The 23,943-nt window shown below is 44.3% G+C and overlaps 1 protein-coding gene and 1 pseudogene across 6 annotated transcripts in view; one reads left to right on the forward strand and one right to left on the reverse strand.

The window, feature by feature from the left end:
- The window catches only part of ANKRD11 (ankyrin repeat domain containing 11), a gene marked incomplete at its 5' end in the record, with an annotated part of 158,009 nt that overhangs the window by 99,583 nt on the left and 34,483 nt on the right, over nt 1-23,943 (forward strand). For all 5 annotated transcript variants that reach the window (XM_084756307.1, XM_084756306.1, XM_084756303.1 and 2 more), the window contains one exon: nt 19,406-19,550. Coding sequence is in view for 3 of the 5 variants with exons in the window: in XM_084756303.1 (XP_084612429.1) it covers nt 19,464-19,550 (87 nt within the window). The remainder of the gene's footprint in view (nt 1-19,405; nt 19,551-23,943) is intronic.
- On the reverse strand, nt 19,558-21,746 carry LOC311582976 (small ribosomal subunit protein eS7-like; annotated as a pseudogene). The gene has a single exon. The product of its transcript is annotated as a small ribosomal subunit protein eS7-like (transcript).

Raw genomic sequence — 23,943 nt, forward strand, 5'->3', positions numbered from 1 at the left:
CTTAGAACTGTTGCTATAACGACAAGCCTGCAGCCCACACAGTCCTTCTGGAAGGCCTGGGTGCTGCTTGTGGCATCTGTTCACAGAAGGACACACATCCCTCTGACCTGAGAGGATCTACCAGCCGCTGTGTTTCTTCTGAAAGCATCTGCTTTCTTTTGGTTTGATTACCTTACCTAGTCAAGGTGCCTTGCTGTGTATTTAGTTGAGTGAGAAGTGGAACGATGAACTGGCTTTGCTCCTTCAGTTCCCACAGTTACAACTGAATCAGTGGTGTTCATTAATTGGTGTCATCCAGCCGTCAGTAAAAAACTGGATTTGAGCCCTTTACCATAGAAACCTAAAATTCTGGAAGCAACATTCATATAAACATCATTTCTTCAAGTTGCTTGGTTATGAGTTATAATTTCCTTGTTATTAAAGAAGTTTGAAGTTATTTATGTATTATAACTGTCTCCATGTGTATATTAGTAAAATTATAATCGATATGACGCCGAACTCGAAAAGTAAATGTTTTTCTCATGCTTCATTTGGCTGTAACCTAGTAGTCCCCACTTGACTACACACTTTAAGAAAGACAAAATGACTTTAGCTGTAAATCTATGGGCCCATCCCCAAAGGCTTTGTTTCTATACTTATCTTTTTTTTAAATCAAGGCCTTTTTCTGTAGCTCTGACTGTTCTGACATTCATATGTAGACCAGGCTGGCCTCAGAGCTCCAACTGCCTCTGCCTCCTGAGTGGTGTGATTAAAGTGAGATACCTAGCTTTGGGCGTCTTCAGAACTCTGTACTCTGACTTATCCCTCATTTTAGTTGTTGTTGTTGTTATTATTATTGTTGTTGTTACTACTACTACTACCCACCCCCCACCATGGAGAGAGCTTCTCTTGAATCTGTAAATTTATTTATTTATTTATTTATTTATTTATTTATTTATTTATTTATTTATTTATTTATTGAGACAGGGTTTCTCTGTGTAGCCTTGGCTGTCCTGGACTTGCTTTGTAGACCAAGCTGGCCTCGAACTCACAGAGATCCAACTGCCTTTGCCTCCCAAGGCGTGCGCCACCACGCCCAGCCAGAGTTCCACTTCCTGTTGCTTAGCCTAACACCTCTGACCCGCAGGTTTCCCCGTGTTCCTGGCTTAAAACTCACACTGTGGCCCAGGCTGCTCTCAGAATTGCTATATGCTCCTACCTCAGCCTCTTGAGTGTTGGGATTACAAGCTAGAGGCTTCCAAACCTTTCAGTAAATTTATAGCCAAAGACACCTGTTCTGGTCTGAAGTGGAAAATAAAGATGGTGCAAAGTGAAGTGAGATTTTTCCTGAGATGTGGTCTCATACAGCTCAGACTGGCCTTGAACTTGTTAGGTAGCCATCATACTCAGTTTTTATGTGCTACAGATCAAATCCAGGGCTTTGCTTGCTTTATAAGCACTGTACCACTGAGCTACACGCCTAATCTACTTTGTTCAGAGTTTTCAAAGCATGTGAAGTTTATTTAAATTTTATTTTAAACTTTAAAGAGGTACATAAATGTGCTGGGGGAATTGCTGCAGAACACACATGAGAATCTGAGTTTGGTTCTCCTGCACCCATGTAAAAAACTAGGCATGATTGTGAGCCTCTGCTCAGGGGTAGTGGGTGGAAACAGGCTCATTGACCAGCAGTGTAGCTAAATAAGTTCCAGGGTCAGTGACAGATGTCTCAAAAATAAGTACAGAACAATAGAGGAAGACACTTGAATTTGAACTCTGATCTCCGTGTGTACATGTTTACACCCACATACCCACACCAAGAGGTGCACAGCCAAATATTCATTTGTAGTAATGAAAGTTGGGAAGAAACAGTTGTTAGTTAAGAAAAGAATGGGTATTTTTCAGCCATCACATCCCTCGCCACAGTTATTACAAAGCAGAATTGTGTATGTCGGCCATAGCTAAGTTGTAAAGCATGAGGGTCCATCTCACCTGTAGCCTTTGAGTGATGAGAGTCAAGGTAGAGAAGGTGTTGGAGGAAAGTAATAGCCTAGTAACAATACTAGGATGAGAGTGTGCTCTGAGATTCAGCTGTGTGTTTTGGCTTGTGTGCTATGCCATTCTTTATGTTTTCTTTTTACTGAGCTCGTTTAAAAAAAAACATTAGAGGGTTGGAGACTCAGTAGTTAAGAGCACTTACTGTACAAGCCTGAAGATTTGTTTGGATCCTGCAACCATCTTTAAAAAGCTGAGCCCTTGTGTAACTGCGGCACAGTGGGGAAAGAGGAGCAGCACCTGCAGGCTGCTAGTTCAGTGAGAGACCCTGCTTCAAGGAAATTAAGACATCCACATCTTTTTCTGTATATTATGTGTAAATACACACACACACACACACACATTTTTGTTACTAAAATGAGAAAGGAGAGAGCAGGGTCTCATTCTGTAAATTTTGTTCCTCTAGAGAACCCTGGGTCTATTAGGAAGTCTTCAGTCTAAAGTATACGCCAGAATCCTGAAGAGGTAGGCTCTAATGCCCATGAAGGAATGAACTGGCCAGTGAGAGCGAGAGCAAGCAGGCAGAGAGCAAGCTTCTTCCTTTGTGTCCTTCATGCAGGCTACCAACAGAAGGTGAGGCCTAGATTTAAGGTGCATCTTCCCAACTCAAAGATCTGTATTAGAAGTGGGTCTTCCCACTACAAAAGATTTAATTAGGGGGAAAAAAATCCCTCACAGATGTGCCTAGCCGTATGGGTTTTAGTTCATTCCAGATATGGTCAAGTTGACCACCAAGTATAGCCATCACATAATTCTTTGGTGAAAATCACAAGATATAACCCATTCAGGTGCCCTCTAGATGTTTGAAATAGTTGTAAAAAATGGTGGTTTTGTACTTATAAGTATCATGTGGTTTTGACACTTTGGACTTTAGAACTTTGCAATTTGTTTTCCTCAAGGTGGTTTTGCTTCTTACTATGCCGTTGGACTATGAAGGCCTTCCAGTAGGTGGCAGTGGGCTGTGTGGGTATACCACTTTTCCTGTGTGAATCTAATTTTTCTCTATGAAATATCATCTAGGTAAAAATGATTTGTAAACATAAACTGTTGTACAAACAAGGTATGACTAATGAAATTACAGTACTTATTTTCTGTAACCAAATGAGATCTTATGAAGTGATAATATGTTAGTGAGAATTTAGAAATATAAATGAGCATGACTTCGTCAAAGTCACAGTTTTTGGGTCATTGTGCAATCCATCCTAGGATTGTTACTTCTTTCCAAAGACAGATTCTCTTCTTTGAAGGGTGAGGATACTCACTGAAGACACAGAGCTCTCTGCCAGCCCTGTCTGTCTTTACCACAGGGCTCTGGTATACTTGGCAGCCCACAGAGTCCACTGTCATGTTTGTGCTGAGACCCTGCATGCTGTTACTGATCCACTGCCCTGGGTGATCCGTTTCTCAGCATGCTAGAAGTGATGAATGAGGAGACTGGCTCAGTGTAGTAGTAAAGGTGAGGCTGCTGTATGGAATAGGAAGTAAAAATTATCTTAAACATCCTAAGCTTCATATTCTATCTTAGTGAAGTTGAGGCCAGAAATCCAGTGGCCTTAGTAACTTATACATGGGGGTCAGTTCCTATCTGGAGAGACTAAGAATCTCTTAACAATACTGTACAAGGTGAAGATGTGGTCCCTGATCCTCTTGATTTCTGTATTTTATAGACAGACCTAAACATTCTGACAACAAACCAGCCATATGACTCTCACACACATAAGTTCACCCAGGCAAATGAACAGAACAGCGTTCTTCATGTGATGATGGATATGTGCCTCCCAGCATTTTCTGTTCTGATAATTATTTTTTGAGAAAGTATCCTTTTTAAATAATTGCCAAAATTGGAAGCAGCCAAGATTCATTGGGTGAATGGATAAGCAGTGATACAGCCAGACAATAGTATAGTATTCATTGCTAAAATCTGATTTAACCACAGAGGAACCACACCTGCATATTACAAAACAAAAGAAGCCCATCTTGGGGGTAGTGATGTCGTGACTCTGCAGCAGTTGTGACCAAGACTGAGATGACCTGAGTTGAATCTCCGGCACCTACACAGTAGAAGGAAAGAACTGACTTCTGACCCACATGTTTGTGTATGTGCACTCTGCAACACATTTTTTTTTTTAAAAGAAAGAAGCCTATCTTGAAAAGGCAACATGATTCTAGTTCTGTGACATGCTGAGAAAGCCAAACTGGTCCATAGCTGCCTGGCCAGGAGAAGGCAGGTTCAGATGGGCAGAGTACAGGGTGTTTTGAGCAGTGAAACTGGTCTGTTTGGTTGCTGTAATAGTGGATATAAATGATTGTATGTTTGTCAGAATTATAGAAGGTTTAGTACCCACAGTGAGCGCTGGTGTAGATAAGGAGCCCTGGGGTAGGTGGTGACAGATGGACCGCTGTGATGCGGGATGTTGATACAGAGGCTGTGCACATCTGGAGTGAAAGGTATGTGACAACTCCTCCTTCTGCAGTCAATATTTTTGGAAACTTAAGGCTGCTGTAATTAATATAAAGTCAACATGCAAAACTAATGCTGCATTGAATGAAGCCCAGCCATGACTACAGAGCCCTGACAACTCCCCTGCCGTGGATGGTCCTGTGTCTCTATGAGGCAGACCCAGGGGACCCTAGCAATGTTGTGGGCAAAAGGGCCGGGGCCCGGGGCGGTCTGGATTCTGTAGCAGCACTGGCAGCTTAACAAGTGTAGACCCTGTTGTGGTGTGAACAGAACAGTAGAGTTAATATGAGTAGAAAGAGAGAAACTGGTGTTGTTCTCTGGGACTTGGTTTTTCGTTAAAGAGCTGAACAAGGAGAGACCATGATATTTAGGAGATGGCTCAGGCATGCCACAGGACAAAGGAGCACAGTGTTGTTAGTTTTTTCCCTGCTCACTGTCACAGTAGGAAGTTTAGAAACAAGTTTGATCAGGAAAAAGAATCTGATAGGTGGGTATTAAAATCCCACTCTGTTTTCTGTTACTAAACAAGGGAAAGATGCTGAGAAGCTTTGCAAATGGGGCTTCAGGACTTCTGCTTCTGAGTCCACCCCGGGCTTTCCAGACCTCAGCACACTGAGGTTCCAAAGCCTACTTTATCAGTCTTCAAGACTGATAACCCCAGCCGAAACAGATGCCAGCTCCTCTCTGCTCTCCTCTCATCTGTCTGTATTTTTTCACTCCTAAATTTAGAATATCAGAGCCCTAAAGAGCATTCATTTGTTTGATGTCACATGAGACACTCAGAAGTTTCAGAATAATAATTGTAAAGCAACCAGGAACACTGTCTCAAAGAAACAAACAAAACAAGACCAAAACAAAACACCCAACCAAACAAAAAAGGAGTGTCTACAAATTTGTTGGCACTGCCTACGGTGGTGTCTCCCTCCTGCATTTGACTATAGACTAGCTTTCAGAGCTGAGTGCTAAGGAGCAGAAGGAAGCCGAATGGTGCTATGTGGTATCTGGTCAGGTTTGGAAAGGCACTAGGTTCTCTTCCATGCCCCTGCAGGACACTGTGCTTCCTTGGCCTGGGGATCCTCACTGAGCCCTATGGGCATAACACATTGTAAACATGTGGTGTGGTATTTGATTAGGTCTCTGTCTAAAACTTTTTACCACTATGCCAGGTGTCCGTGCTACTTTTTATTCTAATTTAGGTTTCTTATATCTCTTCCTTTCTTCTTTCTCCACCCCTGTCCGTCCTAATACCTTCCAGTCCCCCAACGCTAGGTTGGAAAGAGAGAAGGTTAGTAGGGAGAGGGAGCGGAGTTCTCTTTAGCTACTTCAGCTGGCTAGGGTCGGGTTTTTGGGGCAATGCCAATCTCAGTGGTAAGGATGTCCAGCAAACAGCAAAAGAACCAGCAGCCTTCTTTCTCCTCCAACCAATTCCTTGAAGCGACCTTCCCTTCCACTCTTTCTCTGAGTCCTCAGAATTCAACTAACTGTAGCTAGCAAAGACCATGCCCGTCACCGGGCCGCTCGAGGCACTCGTGTGTGGATGGTTGTATGGAAGTGGACACGTTAGCCTCGGCCAGCACAGGGCGATGCCTGCAGGCTCTTGGAGTTCCAGTGGTTTTGACATTGGAAACTGTAAGGTTCCTGGCTCTAGTGTCACTAACGACAGTCTCCCCGTGCCCAGCCACTGACCATGCACAGGGTCAGGTGGTTCCCTTCATTCTTTTTCTTAGAGATTACATATTTATTTTATATGTATGAGTGTTTTGCCTGCACGTATGTATGCACACCGTGTTTGTGCTTAACGCCTAAGAAGAAGGCTAGAAGAGGTTGTGGGATGCTCTCGAACTGGAATTACTTCCTGGTAGTTGTGAGCTCGCTCTCGGGTGCTGGAGTTCTAACCTGGGTCTTCTGTAACAGAGTCAAGTGCTCTTAACTACAGAGCCGCCCTTCAGCCCCTGCTTAGGTGTTTGTTGCTTTAGGTAGCTTTGTCTTAGTCACTCTTCTGCTGCTGTGAAGAGGTAACATGAGACGCGTAAGGGCTTGCTTACAGTTGGGAGGCCTGCATGGTTCATTACCACCATGGTAGCATGGCCGCAAGTAGGCGAAAGCAGAGTATGAGAGAAAGACACTAGGCCTGTCTTGGATGCATGAAACTCCCAGCCCCAGAGGCACAATTCCTCCAACCAGGCCACACCTCCTAATCTTTCTAGTCTTTTCAAATATCCCCATGACTAATCATTTAGATATATGAGCCTGGGGCCATTCTTACTCAGACTACCAATGTCTGGGTAGCCCAGTATGGCCTATCACTTTGCAGCACCACACCTGGTGTTGTTCTGTTTACTGTCTAAATCATGTAAAACATCTTACGGATACGCTGAGTTCCTTCACTTTTTAACATAGGATTAAAATTTTAGTGTTACTGACCAATTCCTCCTCCTCCTCCTCCTCCTCTTCCTTCTGGTTTTTCAAGGCAGGGTTTCTCTGTGTAGCCTTGGCTGCCCTGGACTCACTTTGTAGACCAGGCTGGCCTCCAACTCACAGTGATCCACCTGCCTCTGCCTCCCGAGTGCTGGAATCACAGGTGTGTGGTGGCTGGTTACCGATCACTTAACAGATGAATTATAGTTCTTATTAATAAAATGTACTCGTTTAAAATTCTTAGTTCAGTAGGTTTTAGTGACTTGATAGTTGAGAAACTACCACCAAAATCTAAACAAAGAACTCTGTCAGTCACCTACAAGTTTCCTCATCTTCTGTGTTCTCATTCTTCCCCCCCCCCCCCCCCCCCCAATTTTCAACTTTGAAACCATTAATCACCTAGGTGGTTTAAAAATAGTAGAGTCCAGTGTGTCTCCCGTGGTATCTTCCAGAGACAGCTGCTGTGCCGAGCTCTCTGTTTGAGGCCCACTAGAAGATTCTGTCAGAGACCTCCTCAGATACTATGCTTTTTAGCTGCCTCATAGCACGTGAGAGTTGGTTTATTCCTTTCTATTAATGAAGACACATGGTGAGATGAACTAAGTTTGGATAACTGTTGAAGAATTTCGCTTCTTTAATCATGAGCATTTGTGTCTGTACGCACACAAGGCTCTGTTTTCTGGGCTGACCTGCCCAAGAGAACAGTTGAGTGTGGTGCAATGCCCACACTGGTAGTCTCACAGGTGCATGGTTTATATGTTTGTATGTGTGCATGTGTGTTTGTTTAGATGCAATTAGAGGCCAGAGGGTAACGTTGAGTAATATACTCCTCCACAATCCACCCATTTCTTTCTCTTTCTCTTTTAAAAAAAAAAAAAAAAAAGGCCTCTTACTGACCCTGGAACAGAACAAGTAAACTAGACCAGCCGGTCAGCAAACCCCAGAAATCTGCATGTTCCCGCTCGTTGGGTGCTGGCATTACAAAAGCATGCCTGCTTATTTGTTTAAGAGCAGGCACCATGGGGGCTAAACCCAAATCTTCTTACTTAGAAGACAGATACTTTGTTGGCTGAGCTTTCTCCCCAGCCTCAGATGTGTGATTTTGATTTGTGTTTTCCAGGGTGGTCACTGTGTACTGACCTTCATCTCTTAAATGAAATATCTGTTGTCTTAGCTCTGGTTTCTATTGCTGAAACACCAATACCAAAAGCAAGTTGGGGAAGAAAAGGTTTATTCAGTTTATGCTTCCACATCACAGTTCATCCTCAGAGGAAGTCAGGACAAGAATTCAAGTGGGGGAGGAAGCTGGAGGCAGGAGCTGATGCAGAGGCCATGGAGGGTGCTGCTTATTTAATGGCTTGCTCCTAATGGCTTACTCAGCCTGCTTTCATATAGAGCCAGGACCACCACTCCAGGGATGGTACCACTCACAATGAGCTGGGCCCTCTACCATCAATCACTAATTAAGAAAATGCTATACGGCCAGATTTTATGGAGGCATTTTTATCATTTTAGGTTCTATCTAATTTGTGTCAAATTGATATAAAAGTAGCCAGCACATCTGTGTTCCTTTACCCCCGTTTTTAGTTGGATTGCTTTTTACTATTTGTTTTTCATTATGCTTACAAGTCTGCTATTTGACCTGTAGTCTATACATGGGTTTCCTTGTTCACACTTTATCTTTCCACCCTTTACATCAAGTATTTCACAGAGTAATAACTTGAAATTTTAATCCAGCTTGTTAATTTTTTGTCTTTTAAAGGTTTATTTATTTATTTATTTATTTATTTATTTATTTATTTATACAGTGTTCTACCCACATGTACTCCAGAAGAAGGTACCAGATCTCATTATAAATGATTATGAGCCACCATGTGGTTGCTGGGAATTGAACTCAGGACCTCTGGAAGAGCAGGCAGTGTGTGCTGAGCCATCTCTCCAGTCCTCACCTAGACTCAACTTTGTATACCAGGCCCACCTCGAACTCACAGAGATCCACTTGTCTCTGCCTCCCCAAGTGCTGGGATTACAGGCAGGCACCACCATTCTGGCTCATGATTTCTTTCTTCTCCATAGGCAATTGTGTTGTCTGTAAATAGTGATAATTTTTAAAAAATGTTCTTCGTGCATGCTCTTCAGTATAGTATTAATGGTAGCAGTAATCAAGACAGGGAACAGGGAGATGAAGGATGATGATGACGACATCTTTGCTCCTCACCAGCCGTAGGAAGAAACCAGTCAGCTTTCACCATTAAGCTGGTGTGTGGTTGTCCTTGAAAGTGTTCCACATATTGCTGTTTTGCTGAGGGTTTTGTTATGAGCACTGAATTTCATCAGGTGCTATTTCAATATTGACTGTTGCTGTTATGTGGCATTTATTCTATGGCCAAATGGATTATAGAGATGGGCAATACCAAGCTTCTCCTTCATATCCAGCTATTTTGTTATTGTAAGCAGTCCTCCACATCCTCTCAACAGACTGCACTCCATGGTCCCTCCCTCCACAGAATTCCATAATGCTCAGAAAGTGTTCAGTTTCAAGATTCCCCTGCACACAACTTTCATTTCCTTGTTCCTATGTTTATAGACGGGGAATGGATGGATGGGTGATTGTGAAGTGAAGTCTCTTTAGAGCCTGTCCTTTTCCTTCCCAGCAGCAGTGTATTAGCATCTACTGCTTTTTTTCAGCTTGCTTGGGTTTTTGTTTTGGCCCCTCCCCTGCTGGTTTCCAGGTGCTCATTTCTCTACTGCTGAGCTTTGGAGGGTATCTGCTGACTCACGCCCGCAGCCTGTTTTCCGTGCTTTCCTGCAGTTACTATTTTTAGTAACTCATTGCATCTCACCTTTAACACATATGCCTATATTTCTGCCTTTTCACATTTAGTCTCTTTCTGAATTTTTTCTGTTCTTTTTATTCCGAGTCCCCTCCATATTCATCTTTTCAGCGCCATTTCTTTCTGTTCTCATCAAGGATGAAAGGTACCTGTTTTGTTCTACAATTACAGTGGCTTGTTGTATGTTTTGTTTAGGCTTGACTCACTCTAAATGTCATGGCAGTCATGAACTGAGCTCATGTTATTTCTATGTGATTGTGGATCCCAGTGGAACCCAAGATAACCAGCCACAGTCACTTGAGGAGGGCAGGTCTGGCTTCCTGGAGTCCCATCAGGATGTAGTATGTGCCGTCTTTCAGCATTCTTCATTCAGCTCTGTAAACAGCATATTTACAGTGAAGTGTGGTTAGCTTTTAAAACATGTTGGTTAATTAAGTGAAACAGAATTTCATAGAATAAGAACATTTTTTTTTCTTAACACAAAATGCCTGTATAGCCTTTAAATAGAAATCTTTATGATACAGTCCCAGACTAACCCTCCAGCATCTTTTTTTTTTTTTTTTTTTGGGTTTTTGAGACAGGGTCTCTCTGTGTAGCCTTGGCTGTCCTGGACTCACCTTTGTAGACCAGGCTGGCCTCGAACTCACAGCGATCCGCCTGCCTCTGCCTCCCAAGGGCTGGGATTAAAGGTGTGCGCCACCACGCCCGGCCTTCCAGTGTCATTTCATGTCAAGATTTCCCCCTTAAACACTGGAGTCTTCCCGAAAGTTATGTAAATGCACTTTTTTTCAACTTCATTGGAAGATTAATTTCATGTTTCGTTTGCTGTTCAGTATTCTCTAATTTTGTGGCAGCATGCTATAGGTTTGGACCTTTTTCTGTTTGCTTTTGTTTTTGTTTTTCAATACAGTTAGTATCTCACTGTGTAACTCTGGCTGTCTGGGAACTTACTATGTAGACCAGGCTGGCCTTGAACTCGCAGAACCACCTGCCTTTGCCTCCCAAGCACTGGGATTAAAGGTGAGCACCACTATATCCAGCTCAGTTTGGACCTTTATGAACACTGAGTACTATCTCTTGGTGCATTTGCACTTGTATTTCCTTTTAATGTATTTTCAAATCATTAGCTTGTAAGTTAAACTTACTTAGTAGGAGTGACAGATCATTATATTGATTTATAATTTTGAATAGATGACTTTACCAATCAATACTCAGTATGCTTTAGTTTTCATTTGTATTTTCTTGTAAGTAAAGTTGAGACATTTTGTCTGCCCCTTTTCTCTTATAAAGAGTTAGTGTTGGCCCATGTTTATATGTGATTGTGTTATTTCACTGATTTACAGGAACTTTTTATATATTCTGGTAAGAGCTTTTTTTGTCAGTTACATGTATAGAAAATATTATGTCCCATTTGTTTTGGGCCTTTTGCGCAACATTTGAATTAAGCTTTATTAAATACTGGTCAGGTCCACACCCATGATCCCCAGAGTATGGCCCAGTTCCCATTTTTCATAGTGTGCTCTTTAATAGAAAGACAGTCAGGATTGAGTCCAGATTTTTCTTTTTTCTTTCTTTTCGTCCTTCTCCCTTCTGCTCCTCGGCGCCCCCCCCCCATCTCTCTCCCCAGAGTGGACTGCTCGAGACAGGGGTTCTCTGTGTAACCCTGGCTGTCCTGGGCTCACTCTGTAGACCAGGCTGGCGTTGCACTAAAAGATGCCTCTGCCTCTGCCTCCCCAGTGCTGGGACTAAAGGCGCGCGCTGACACGCCAGGCTGAACTGTCTACTCAAGCCAACTTGACATTGGTCCTGGACTCTGGCCCCTCCTCTCACTCACTGCTGTCTAGGGGCATCAGACAAGCTGCTTTTGAATCCTTCATTGTCTTTTCTGCCAAACAGGAATAACGTTTAACAGTCTGGAAACAAAAGATGAACTTTGAGTCTTTTTTGGTTTTCCAATCTTGACTTCCTTGGGCTTGGTGATGCGTATCTACAGTCCCAGTATTTGGGAGGTAGAGGCAGAAAGATGAGAAGTTCACAATCCTCTTTGGCTACACAGAGTTTAAGGGAGGCCTAGGCTGCATGAGGTGAGACACTGTCGCAAAGCAAAGCAACAACAACACCCACAAGATCTAGGCTTTCTTAGTAATATTAAACCAAGTAACCATTTCCAAATTCAGCCTACCTTCTAGACTTGTTTTATTTTATTTTTCATCCCCTTCCTGGGCTTTTATTTTTGTTTGTTTGTTCGTTTGTTCATTCATTCATTCATTCATTCACTCACTCATTCAGGGTTTCTCTGTGTAGCCTTGGTTGTCCTGGACTCACTTTGTAGACTAGCCTTTTATTTTGTAGACTAGACTTTAATTTGGAAACTGGGTCTGTCTGTCTCTCTCCCTCTCTCCTGTAAGTAGCCCTGGCTGTACTGGGTTGCACTGTGCGCTACCACTGCCCAGCTGAGTCAGGACTTCCTTATTTCATTTAGTGTGTGTTCCTATACAGTAGTTAAAGACTTTAAATTGTGGGGGTTTGTTTTCAGATTTATTTATTACATGTTCTGGTTCTGCATATCAGAGCTGGAAGAAGGCATCAGATCTCATTACAGATGATTATGAGCCACCATACAGTTGCTGGGAATTGAACTCAGGACCTCTGGAAGAGCAGCCAGTGCTCTTAACCTCTGCGCCATCTCTCTAGCCCCTGAAGGTTGTTTTTTTGACATTGTTCTCTCATAATGTGGTTGTACTCCTGATGTTACTGTTTGGCATAGATTGTATGTAAGACGTGAGGTTCCATTTGCTTGTGGGTATTCAATTTGCCATTGTTACAGAGAGTCAGGGCAGTCTCTCCTTAGCTACCCAAAGACTTCCTTAGTCCTGTGTGAGCACCAGTATGGTCGTTGTACTTTTTCTATTCTGTCTTCCTTGTTTCGGTTAGTTCTGTGCCGTGGTCATACTGTTGATAATCACCACTCCAACCTTCTTCTTTTTTAAATAGTCATTTCTGTCATTTGAAAACCCCAAATTCAAGCTGTTTTTCCTCCCTCACTGTCTGAAGGCTAGTACTATAAGTATGTACCACCATACTTGGAGGGTTTGTTTTTGTTTTTGTTGTTTTTGTTGTTTTGTTTTTTCGAGACAGGGTTTCTCTGTGTAGCCTTACCTGTTCTGGACTTTGTAGACCAGGCTGGCCTCCAACTCACAGCAATCCACCTGCCCCTACCTCCAAATTGCTGGGATTAAAGGTATGCACTACCACACCTGGGTTCCTGGAGGCTTGGTTTTGTTTTTAAACTATGTATGTATGGTTTCTTCCCAATTGAAACCACTTTCTTTTTTACATTGCTTTGGGAGTCCTGGTTGGCATTCACTGATAGCCAGACTTGGTTACAGGCTTCTTGGGGTTCAATACCTTTTCATAACTAGGCATTTGTGGATCCCAGAGAGCTTGGTTTACCTAGGGCAAAATCTATTAAATTATTTAGTTACCTTGAAAATAATAAAATATTGCACTTGAATATTTATAGCTCTTCATTAAAATTAATTACTTTTCAAAAATCGGTAATAAAATTATAGTGGGAAAGTGCCATTGTTTTCTATGTCTGTAGTCTGACTGACTAGCTGGTGTGGCTGTAGTTGTTTTGCTAGAAGTATATGAAGAAAGTTCTGACCTATTGCAGACTTGCATACAGCAAGAAAGAATCTCACAGGATTACCATTTCCCCTTTGTCAGTGGCTGGTATTGAAGGCTTTAGCTTGTCATTTAATGTTGGCTCAACCTTCTCAGTCTGCTGCTGCCCAGTGTGTGAATTGTTAGCACTGTGAGATCAGTTATCTTGGGAGTTTTGGTTCACTGAATTATACAGATTTCTTATTCTACAGTATTAAAAATAGCCACTTTGATACCATCCTTGATCTCAGCACCTTTAAGTTAGGAGAAGCCACCAGGCTTTGTAGAGGGTAAAGCAAGTTTCCCTGAGTTAAGGTTTACTTCTTCTTGAAAGCTCAGATTTTATTACTGGCAACAATTACAATCACTTCATTGAATAATTGGCTCATATTGAGAAAATGCCATTGATTCTTTGTGACTGTGATTCCATACCTGTAGGTTTAACCAACCAGAGGTAGGGCGAAAAAAAAGTTATAAAAGTAAAATGGGTCCCCTACTGAACACATACAAGCCCTTTCTCTCATAAACACCACAATATAACAACTCCACACCACATTCATGTTGTTAGGAACCATTGTTACCCAAAGATGACTTAAGCTGACAGGAAGAGTGTGATAAGGGACTTTAGCATGATGGAGTTGGTACCTTCAAGGACCTAGGAATCAATCATCATAGTCACTGAGGAATGGCTGTGACTGCTTGGGGCCCCGTTCTTCCTTATTTTAAAGAAAACTTGGGTTTCATGAAACTGTGGGCTTTCAGCTCAGCAGTGACAGATGCTTTTCCTGATACCTAGAGCACTGTAGTGTACACCAGAGGTTCTTCATGCATGTCTCCAGGTGTCAGAGCATTTAAAGATATGGACCACAGTCAGATGGCCAGTGGCCATGTGCGTGAGGTATTTTCTTAGTGCTAATTGATGTAGGAAGGGCCCAGCATGATGTGGACAACAATTCCTGTCTCTAGGCAGGAAGTCCTGGCCTGAATCAGAAAGCTAGCTAAGCTGAAGCTATGTCCAAGCCAGAAAGCTGTGTTCCTCTATGACAGTGGTTCTCAACTTGTGGGTCTCAACTCCTTTGGGAAACGTCCATCTCCAAAAATATTAACAATTCATAATAGTAGTAAAATTAGAGTTATGAACTAGTGACCAAAGTAAATGTATGGTTTGTGGTTACTACAACATGAGCAACTGTATTACAAGGTCACAGTACTAGGAAGGTTGCGAACCCCTCCTCTATCTATGGTTACTGCTTCAGGCTCCTGCCTGAGTTTCTGTTCTGACTTCCCTTGGTAATTGGTTTTCTGTTTTTCTCTTACATTGCTTTTGGTACTCAGCACAGCAACAGAGAAGCAAAGTGTAAAAGCCCTACCTCCATCTCAGCGTCACTTTCCATTACATTGTCAGTACCATGAAATGCACAGGACCTAAAGCATCTTAGTTATATCATGAAAATATGTTAACCTCACACACCCTGAGAAACAGTCTCTTGTCAGACTGCAAGAGTCATTGGCACCAGCAGCAGAAGTTGTGATGAACTCATAAAGGACCAGATAGGCTGTGCCGTGGACTTCATCACAGTTGAGGTCAAGATAGCCTGACAGAAGGCCATAGGGCTGGGATGGAGCTCAGTGTTCTTCAGTGCGTGCAAGAAACCTTCAGTTCCATCCTCTAACACGACCTCAAATGATGATAGGTACATCTCAGTAAAACGGAATATCTCTGAAAGCTTTATTTTTTAGATGCATCAAAATACCTTTATAAATTTTTTTAGGCTTTAAAATTTTTATTTTGTGTGTATGTGTGCATGCTTAGCACCTGCAGACGTCAGAAAGAGGGTTTGGATCCCTTGGAACAGGAGTCACAGAGGCTGCGAGCCACCACGTGAGTGCTAAGAACTTAACCCTGGCCCTCGGCAAGAGCAACAAGTGCGCCAAACCTGTTAACTAACCCTCCAGCCCAGCACCACAAAGTAATATAGCCCTTTGATTATTTAAGTAACTTATAACACTTCCTCTTAGGCCTCAGGCACACAGAGGGGCTGGATCTGACCTGGGGGTGTAATCTGGGGACCTGTGTAAGTAGAACTTGATGTCATTTCTCAAAAAAGACGGGGACAAGGTGCGTGCAATAGTTTTTACATTCATGAAAATGTGTTTATTCTCACTGATGGTGTAGCTAAATTAAGCATTTCAGTCTGGATTCCCCCTCTTCCCCCCCCCCCCCACCTCTGTAACAGTAGCTTATTGACTGGTGTCTGTTGAGAATTCCCCTGTGATTGGGTCTCCCTGGACAGAGAACCCAGCTCCTGCCCCCTGCAAGTGTTCTGGCCGTGGGCAGGTGAGATATTGGCTCACTCCTCCACAGCCCCCATCACTGTTCAAATTTATGTCCTTGGGTGGCTTTCCAATACAGAGATGTTTTTTTTTTTCTCTCGTTTGTTCATTTATTTTTGTTGTTGTTTGTTTGTTTAGATACTTTCTCTGTGTAGTCCTGACTCTTCCTGGAAGACAGCTCTTTAGACCAGGCTGGCCTTGAATTCAAAAGCGATCCTCCTGCCCCTGCCTCCCCAGTGCTGGGATTAAAGGTGTGAGCCACCACTACCAGGCTCCCTTGTGAACTTTTAGCCTTGCACTGACTTTCTAGACTGTATCGGCCTGGCCTGAGACATCTCACTTTTATATCAGAAACTGCAGAATGGGAAAAGCTCTATGTGGGAAAAGAGATGCCATGTTTGGCTTGAGCTACTGAAGAGATATGAATGGGAGCGCCCTACCCCTGCTGGTTGGGAGGGTTCAGGCAGTGGATGGCCTGGCCTGCTTTGTCCCTTCAAGGAATTGGTTGGTTGTTGTTTGAGACAAGGTTTTTGTATGGGTTAGTTTTTACCGACTTGACATAAGTTAGTCACCTGGGAAGAAGGACCCTTAATTGAGGAATTGAATTTCCTCTGGCTTATAGGAATGTCTGTGGGTGCATTTTCTAGATTAATGCTTAATGTGGAAGGGCTTGGTCCACTGTGGGCAGGGCCACCCCAGGCCAGGCAGTCTTGGGTTATACAGGAAAGCTGGCTGAGCAAGCAAGCGGTAGAAGAGGCTACTTCTTCCTCCATGGTTTCTGCTCTTGAGTTCTTGCCTTAGCAAAACAAGTGCCTTTCCTCCCCGGGCTACTTTTGTGGAGTATTTATCACAGCAACAGAACACAAGCTCCAACATTCTCTTCAGCACAGACTCATTGCTGTGAAGTCCAATACTACACCCCCTCAGACAAGGGGTTCTCCCCCTGCCTCAGACTCCAAAGTGTTGATATATTTCTGACAAGTGCCTAATGCCTGCCTAACTTTAATTGATGCTCTTAGGCCAGTTAAATGTTGGGAAACTACTGTGAGAGTTTTTATCAGCTATTACAGAAAAAATAAGATCTTGAGAAGATGGTGTAAAGGTCTGTAGGTGGGTGTAGATGTGTGTGTGCACTCCTGGAAATGAGCAGAACAGGATAGGATACTCTACCGCTGCTTTATTGCCTTTAGGCAGGTCTTTGAACTGTGAGCTCAGCAGCTTTGAGTAGGTTTTGCAGGCAGAGCTCTCTCAGGATATGCCTGTCTCACACCTCCATCCCCTCCAATCACTGCTTGTTACACAGGCGCTGGGGATTCTAACTCAGGTAGGTCCTCATGCTTGCAGAACAAGTGCTTGTACCCACTGAGCATCTTTCCAGCTCCACAGGTCTTGAGATTTAGCAACAGTCCTTCCTACAAGGATAGATCAAAAGCACGACTTCAATAATACAGGAAGCACTAGGGTGAGGCTGCTCTCCCTAGGCCCACATGAGTCAATCAGAAAGTGCTTTGACTAGCAAACATGGCACTGAGTGCCTTTCTAAGGGAAGATGGTCTAAAACAGTGTATGTGGCTTGGCTGGCTGACAAAGGTTTTTATTTTGAGCTGTTGTGTTACTGTTGTTTGTGAAGCACTTAAACTTTCAGGTGCTAGTTAAACTTTTGTTTTCAAAACAGGGTTTCCCTCTGTTAGCATTGGCTGTCCTTTGTAGACCAAGCTGGCCTCATACTCTCAGTGATCAACCTGCCACTGCCTCCCGAGTGGTAGGATTAATGGTGTTCGCCACCACACCTGGCTGCTAAACTTTAACACATTGCAGTTTAAATTTTTTATTTTGCATGGGTGCATGGGTGCAGTGGTGCACACCTGTAATCTCAGCACTCTGGGAGGCAAAGGCAGGTGGATCTCTGAGAGTTTGAGGCTAGCTAGGTCTACAAAACAAGTCCAGGACAGCCAAGGCTATACAGAAAAAACCCTGCCTCAGAAACAATTAAAACAAAACACACACACACACACACACTTTTTTTTTTAAATTGACACAAGGTCTCATTAAGTTGTCCAGACTGAGCTGGGTGGTGGTGGCACACACCTTTAATCCCAGCACTTGGGATGCAGAGGCAGGTGGATCGCTGTGAGTTCCAGGTCAGCCTCGCCTACAAAGTGAGTCTAGGACAGCCAAGGCTGCACAGAAAAACATGGTCTCGAAAAACCAAAATGGAAAAAAAAAATTGTCCATATTGACTTTGAACGCACTCAAGTAGCCCAAGCAGGCCTTGAACTTATGATCTTTCTGCCTCAGTTTCCACATAGCTATGTACATGAAACGTAGAGATACACTGGCTATGAAGGCTAGTGAGCAGTTGTTCCTTTTTTCTGTTCTCCTGTCAGAATAACTAAAACCCCTAGTAGGGTGGAAAGCATGCTGTGAGAGTGTTTCCACAGGAAAAAACCAGAATAAGTCTTGAGAGGGAAAGTATAATCCACTTTAGGCAGTCAAAAGACCCAACATAGGAGGAAGACAGGACAGTCAAGATCAGCCAGTTTGAGTGATCCTGAAGATGGTCTCTAGCTGTCTGGTGACTGTCCTGGGTGGTTAGGGCAGGGGTCTGCTGGCTTGTGCATCCTAGGTGGTTAGGGCAGGGGTCTGTTGGCCTGTGCATCCTGGGTGGTTAGGGCAGGGGTCTGTTGGCTTGTGCATCCTGGGTGGTTAGGGCAGGGGTCTGCTGGTATGTGCATAGGAGTTAGGTGAGGTGGTAGTTGGCTTGCATAAGCTCGTGGCTATCTCTAAAATCTGGTCTGTGGCCAGCAAGCCTTTTTAGGATGCCAAGTTACAGAAAATAAAACACGTGATTAATGCAGCATGTGTCTTAGGGTATTCTCAGAAACACAGAGGCCAGAACCTTGAACACAGATGAAGGATCTGGCTCCTTGGACATGGAGTCCGACCTTGGAACTGCCTGTATGTCCTCTAGGGACCCCTTCATAATTATCCTGTGCTTTATTAGGGAATTATAGACTTAACCAGTATACTTAGTGCTTTATTTACAGTAGATTATTTCTCCTCCTACCTTCTACATAGGGACGTGAAGTTGATGAGTGCATGTTGGAAGCTGAGCCGGGGAGAGAAAGAGATGGTCTGTTGGAATTAAGGGCTAGGGCACTCACTGCTCTGGGTATTCTCCCAACTTTGCTTGTGGGGAAGGGTGGGGTAGCAGTATGCAGAGCAAGAGCAGAGTCCCTAGATCCACTCGGTCTTGTCCTGTTGTGGGTTACAGGTATCTCTGTAATGTCTTGTCATATGTATATGTTATGTCTATGTTAAAGAGGTCCAGGGATCAGGTGCTGACTTGTAGCTGCTTCCCAGAATAGACTTTCAGGATCCTAGCAGTTCATTCCTTTCTTCTGTCATGAGCTCCTGATCTACTTTGCTGCCCGTCATCCAGCATAACCAGTGTTTCTGCTGATAACGATCTAAGGAGCTGAGCTGTCTCTTGAAATAGCCCTCCCTGGCTCAGCTCTGTACCCGGGGTGAGGCTACTGGCTAGTCAGGTTAACACAACTTACTTCCTGGTTGGTTGGTCTGTGTGGTGCCCTTATCAAACATCTGTTATGCTTTGGTCAATGGCTTTTAACCTTCTGTATCCTTTCTTTTCAAACAGACAGTTGATGACGAAGCAATAGCAGCATAAATGAAGATCAAGTAAGGGGAGGAGAACGATGCCCAAGGGTGGGTGTTCTAAAACACCACAGCAAGAAGACTTTTCTCTGAGCAACGACATGGTGGAGAAACAAACTGGGAAAAAGGTAACACTTGGCTTGCCTTAACCCTCCCCTTTCCTCTCCTGGATCATTAAGACCCAGGATAAGGGCTAAAAACAGTACTCACACCATGTGCTCACGGGGCCAGTGTCATTCAGCATCTGGGTGCTGCTTGCTTCCAGACAAGACCTGATGGAGCCTGAGGGCAAAGGTCTTCTCTCAGAAATGGTTAGAGCGCTTTAGAGTGAGGCCTGTGTGCTAGGCTAGGCTCCCAGTCTCACTGGGGGAGGTGGAAATAACTTTCCACTAGGTGTTACAGTGTAGCTGTTTTAGAATGAAGTTACTGGTATCAGACAGCAGTGGAGCTCCACAGGCCCATGATAGTACCAAAAGTGTAGCAGCTCTGTACCATGCTAAACGAGGAAGCAGCAGAAGGCAACGATACTGCCAGTATCAAACAGCATTGGGAACTCAGCATCCCAAAGGCTTGTGATTATACCGCAGTGTATACAGCTCTTTGGTTAGCTGCTGTGCTAAGCATGGCAGGGGATACAAGCAGGTGTCCTGGAAGGTAGGGCCAGGGAGATGCGGGCTGGGTGGGTGCTTCACTGGCAGTCAGCACTGTTCTTGCTGCAATGGAGTGGGCTTCGGCGGCTGCCAAAGCAGTTCTGCAGGCTGGTGAGTGGTGGAAGCTGGCGGAGGTCAGCAGCCCTGGGTCGTCTGGAAGCTCCGTGTGTTTGGCACCATTCTTCAGGATCTTTTCCTTCTCCAAAATAAATGATGACTTCCAGACGGTGTTGGAGTGAGAGAGCGTGAATCAGGGCTTTATAAGCCCAGGGCAGTGGAGAGGGGCTTGACGGTGAATGTGTCTGATTTGCTGGGCTAGAAGTGTTGTTACAAAGAATGAAAATCCCAAACCTTTGATTTTACCAAAAAGACTGAGGAGCCAAATGCTGGGTTAATAACCTGCTAGCTCAGAGAGGCAGAGAAAGCAGCCAGGTGACCTTCCTACTCAGCTCACCTCTTAGAGGAAAACACCCAAAATGCTCACTAGCTCAGCTTACAGCCCAGGAGGAAAAGCCAAAGATCTGCTTGCTCAAAGTTCAAAAAGCCCCTTCTTATCCACACTCTTTTTATTTTGTTTTGTTTAACTATGAATGACTTTATTCAGTCATTTTTATTACAACTAAAACTCTGGGAATTCAAAGCTAACATCCTTGCCTGTGAGCTTTTTACACACACCAGAAAAGGTTTCCACCTTGTGCTCCGAGTTGCTCTGCTCTGCTGTGTCTAATGAACTTTTATGAGCCGCCTGCCATCTAGTTTCACACGGATCCTCTTGCCCACAGTTTCACTTGGGAAGACCAAGTCCTCAGGGATGCCGTCGTGCGCTGCTGCCAGGGTGCGGCTTCTGGGGTGGGGGGTGGGGGCGCTTCTGCTTATTTTTCGTGCGTCTTTTCCTGGTTGGCTTGGGCAGAATCCTCCTCTGGGCAGTTAAAACCACGGGCTTCCCACGGAACTTTTTCACCAATTCACAAACTAGCCGGACTTGGATTTTCTGAAAAGATTTCAGCTGAGGAAACTGGTACAAAAATTATAGCTTTCCGACCACCACCAACTGCAATGTCCTTGGCTGCAGTGATGCTGAGTTCCCAGAGCTGCACCTTGAGTCCTGAGCTCATCTCCAGCTCAATCAGCGCCTGCCAGACCCAGACTTGCACTCATCCCGCTCCTCGCCATTGGGCTTCACAGTCTTGGCGCTCGAGCTGAACATGGCTTCATCCGGCTTAGAAAGAGGCCCAGCTATCTCGTGAACCTACAGTCTTAAATACCCCCAACTCAAAGTCCCTCCTACTCTTGTTTTTTGTTTGTTTGTTTGTTTGTTTTTGTTTTTCAAGACAGTGTCTCTCTGTGTAGCCTTGGCTTCCTGGATTCACTCTGTAGAGCAGGCTGGCCTCGAACTCACAGCTATCCACCTGCCTCTGCCTCCCGAGTGCTGGGATTAAAGGCATGCGCCACCACACCCGGCTCGTCCCTCCTACTCTTTAATCCCTGTCAGCTGGTTTCTTGCTCCACCTCTTGACCTAGAGTTAACTTTATTAAATCCTGTGTACAGAGAGGTCCTGGATTAACAATGTGAGCCAGTGCTGGCTGAACCACACCTTAACCACCTGTTTGCAATAAACAGAAGGTTGATGGATTAAAGACAAAGATGTGTGTTAGGGCTGAACCACCACCACCCCCCCCCAAAAAAAAAAAAACCCAGGTTTTTGAAGTTTACAACCTTGGAGTTTACAATAGGATCAAATATCCTGCAATATAAGGGTGCCCAGATTCTTAACCCTCATGCAGTGGTACAGCACCTCATTTACATGCAGTAGCACAGGGTCCTAGCACAAGAAGGACACAGTGCTTAGCTATCCTATGGTGGGGGAGGAACTTCTAGGTGCGATTAAAGGCCATTTGCTGAAGGCTAGCATCTCCTTAGCATAGGTATTCTCAGGTACTTGCTGCACATGTTTTATCAGAGAATTAGGTCTGTAGTCTTCCCCGAGGGCTTTGTGATGCTCCTTACAAGATCTGGGCCTCCCCAGGCCAGGCTGAGAGGAACCCCTCTGAGAAAGGGAGTCAGTTGTAACACACCAAGCTCAGTTGGCTGTCTGGATACACCAGACTTCGACTTTTCCAGCAGTGTTCCACAGGCCAGCTCATTATTATGACCTCAGCTGCCTGTGTGGGGCCTTGATCTCTCGTTCCCATGTGAGTGGGTATATACGGAGCCATTCGCTCACTGCTTCCGCTTGTCATAGTCACGCCCTCAGCAACTTGTATGTAGAAGTTGCCCATCTGTGTCCTCAGAACCCTAAGACACTTTGGCATGGCTTGGTTAGCTGTGTCTCAGTTATACTGGCTGTAAACTCTGCCGAGGCCTTTGCCTTCTAATTTTGTTAATTCAAAATGAGAACGGAACAGATCCGTGGTGGCACACGCCTTTAATCCCAGCATTCAGGAGGCAGAGGCAGGCGGATCTCTTAGAGTTCCAGCCTGGTCTACAGAGTGAATTTCAGTATAGCCAGAGCTACACAGAGAAACCCTGTCTCTAAAACGCAGACGCGCGCACACGCACACGCACACACGCAAAAGCAAAAAAACCCAGCAACTAGGAAAATATAATGTAACTCTCAATTGCTGTACTTAGGCAGTGTGCTGTTGACTCGAGATTCTAGGGTGCGTACTTCTTGGCCTCAAGGAAAGACTCTAAGAGCAAGAAGTTAGAATTTTGACATCAGGCTAAGGCTTTGCCATATAGATATATACTGGATGTGTTTAGTTGCTTGTTTGTATTTGCATGACCATTCCCAAGCCCATAAGTGTGTCCTGGGACTGGGTTTCTTTTCTTTGGTCCAGGAGCATCTGAGCCAGTGGAAACCAAGTCCTGACACAACCCCAGAATTCAACTCAAGTTCTCAAATTCACCTTAATGTATTTCCTGGTTGCTCCTCCTGAACCTCTTGGTCCTTGTTTCTAGCCCATGTCTGTGAGAGGGTCCCAGCTCAGCTTTGCCTTCCGGCTGTCAGTCCCCTTTCCTTTTTGATTCTTGCTGGACTGTGATAATATTCTTCATGTGACTAACACTAGTGAGCCAGATAATCTTTCATTCAATTTAGTTTGAACATGGGCATATTTAAGCAGAAAAAAATAGATGTGCCTCTGGGACCCTTGAATATCTGTATAGTATGAACCCATTTTGGGGACAGCTTCACACCAAACAGATGCAAAGGCATAGTTTTCAGGTGTATGCATAGACGTTTGATGGTTGTGGAGACTGGACAAGGGAGAAGGTTTCACTGTGCTCTCCTAGCCTGCCTCTTTTTTTTTTTTTTTTTAAAGGACTTCTCATTAAGCTGGCCTCAGAACCAGCACATACAGGTCAGAGTGTATGGACATTCAAATCAGAGTAGTGCCCTACTTCCACAGGATTCACTTAAGGGACACTGGCCATCTTCCTGCTTAATGCTGGCTCCTGCCTTGGCTTACTCTTCATTTCATTTAGGGGTATCTTGGACCTCAGAACCAGCTTACATCACCAGGGACACAACAGCTCAACTATGTGATGGTGTGAAACACCCTACACTCAACTACCCAAACCTGTCACATCCCACATCTCTCCGCTTTCCTATGTTTCCATCACTGCCTCTAGAGGCCTCAATTTTAGATGTTCTCTGACTTTGTCTGACTGCTGCTTTTGTCTGGTAAAGAATTCTCCAGAGAGCTCCAACTGCCTCCTAGAGAATATAGTGTGTGTGTGCGTGTGTCCAGAGAGCTCCAGCTGCCTCCTAGAGAGTACAGTGTGTGCGTGTGTGTGTGTGTGCACGCGCGTTTGTGTGTTTTGCTTGGCTGTCTGCAGAAGCTTCTCATACCCACACAAGTGTTGTAA

Source organism: Acomys minous (assembly GCF_964271855.1).
Source record: "Acomys minous genome assembly, chromosome: 14".
Taxonomy (NCBI): Eukaryota; Metazoa; Chordata; class Mammalia; order Rodentia; family Muridae; genus Acomys; species Acomys minous.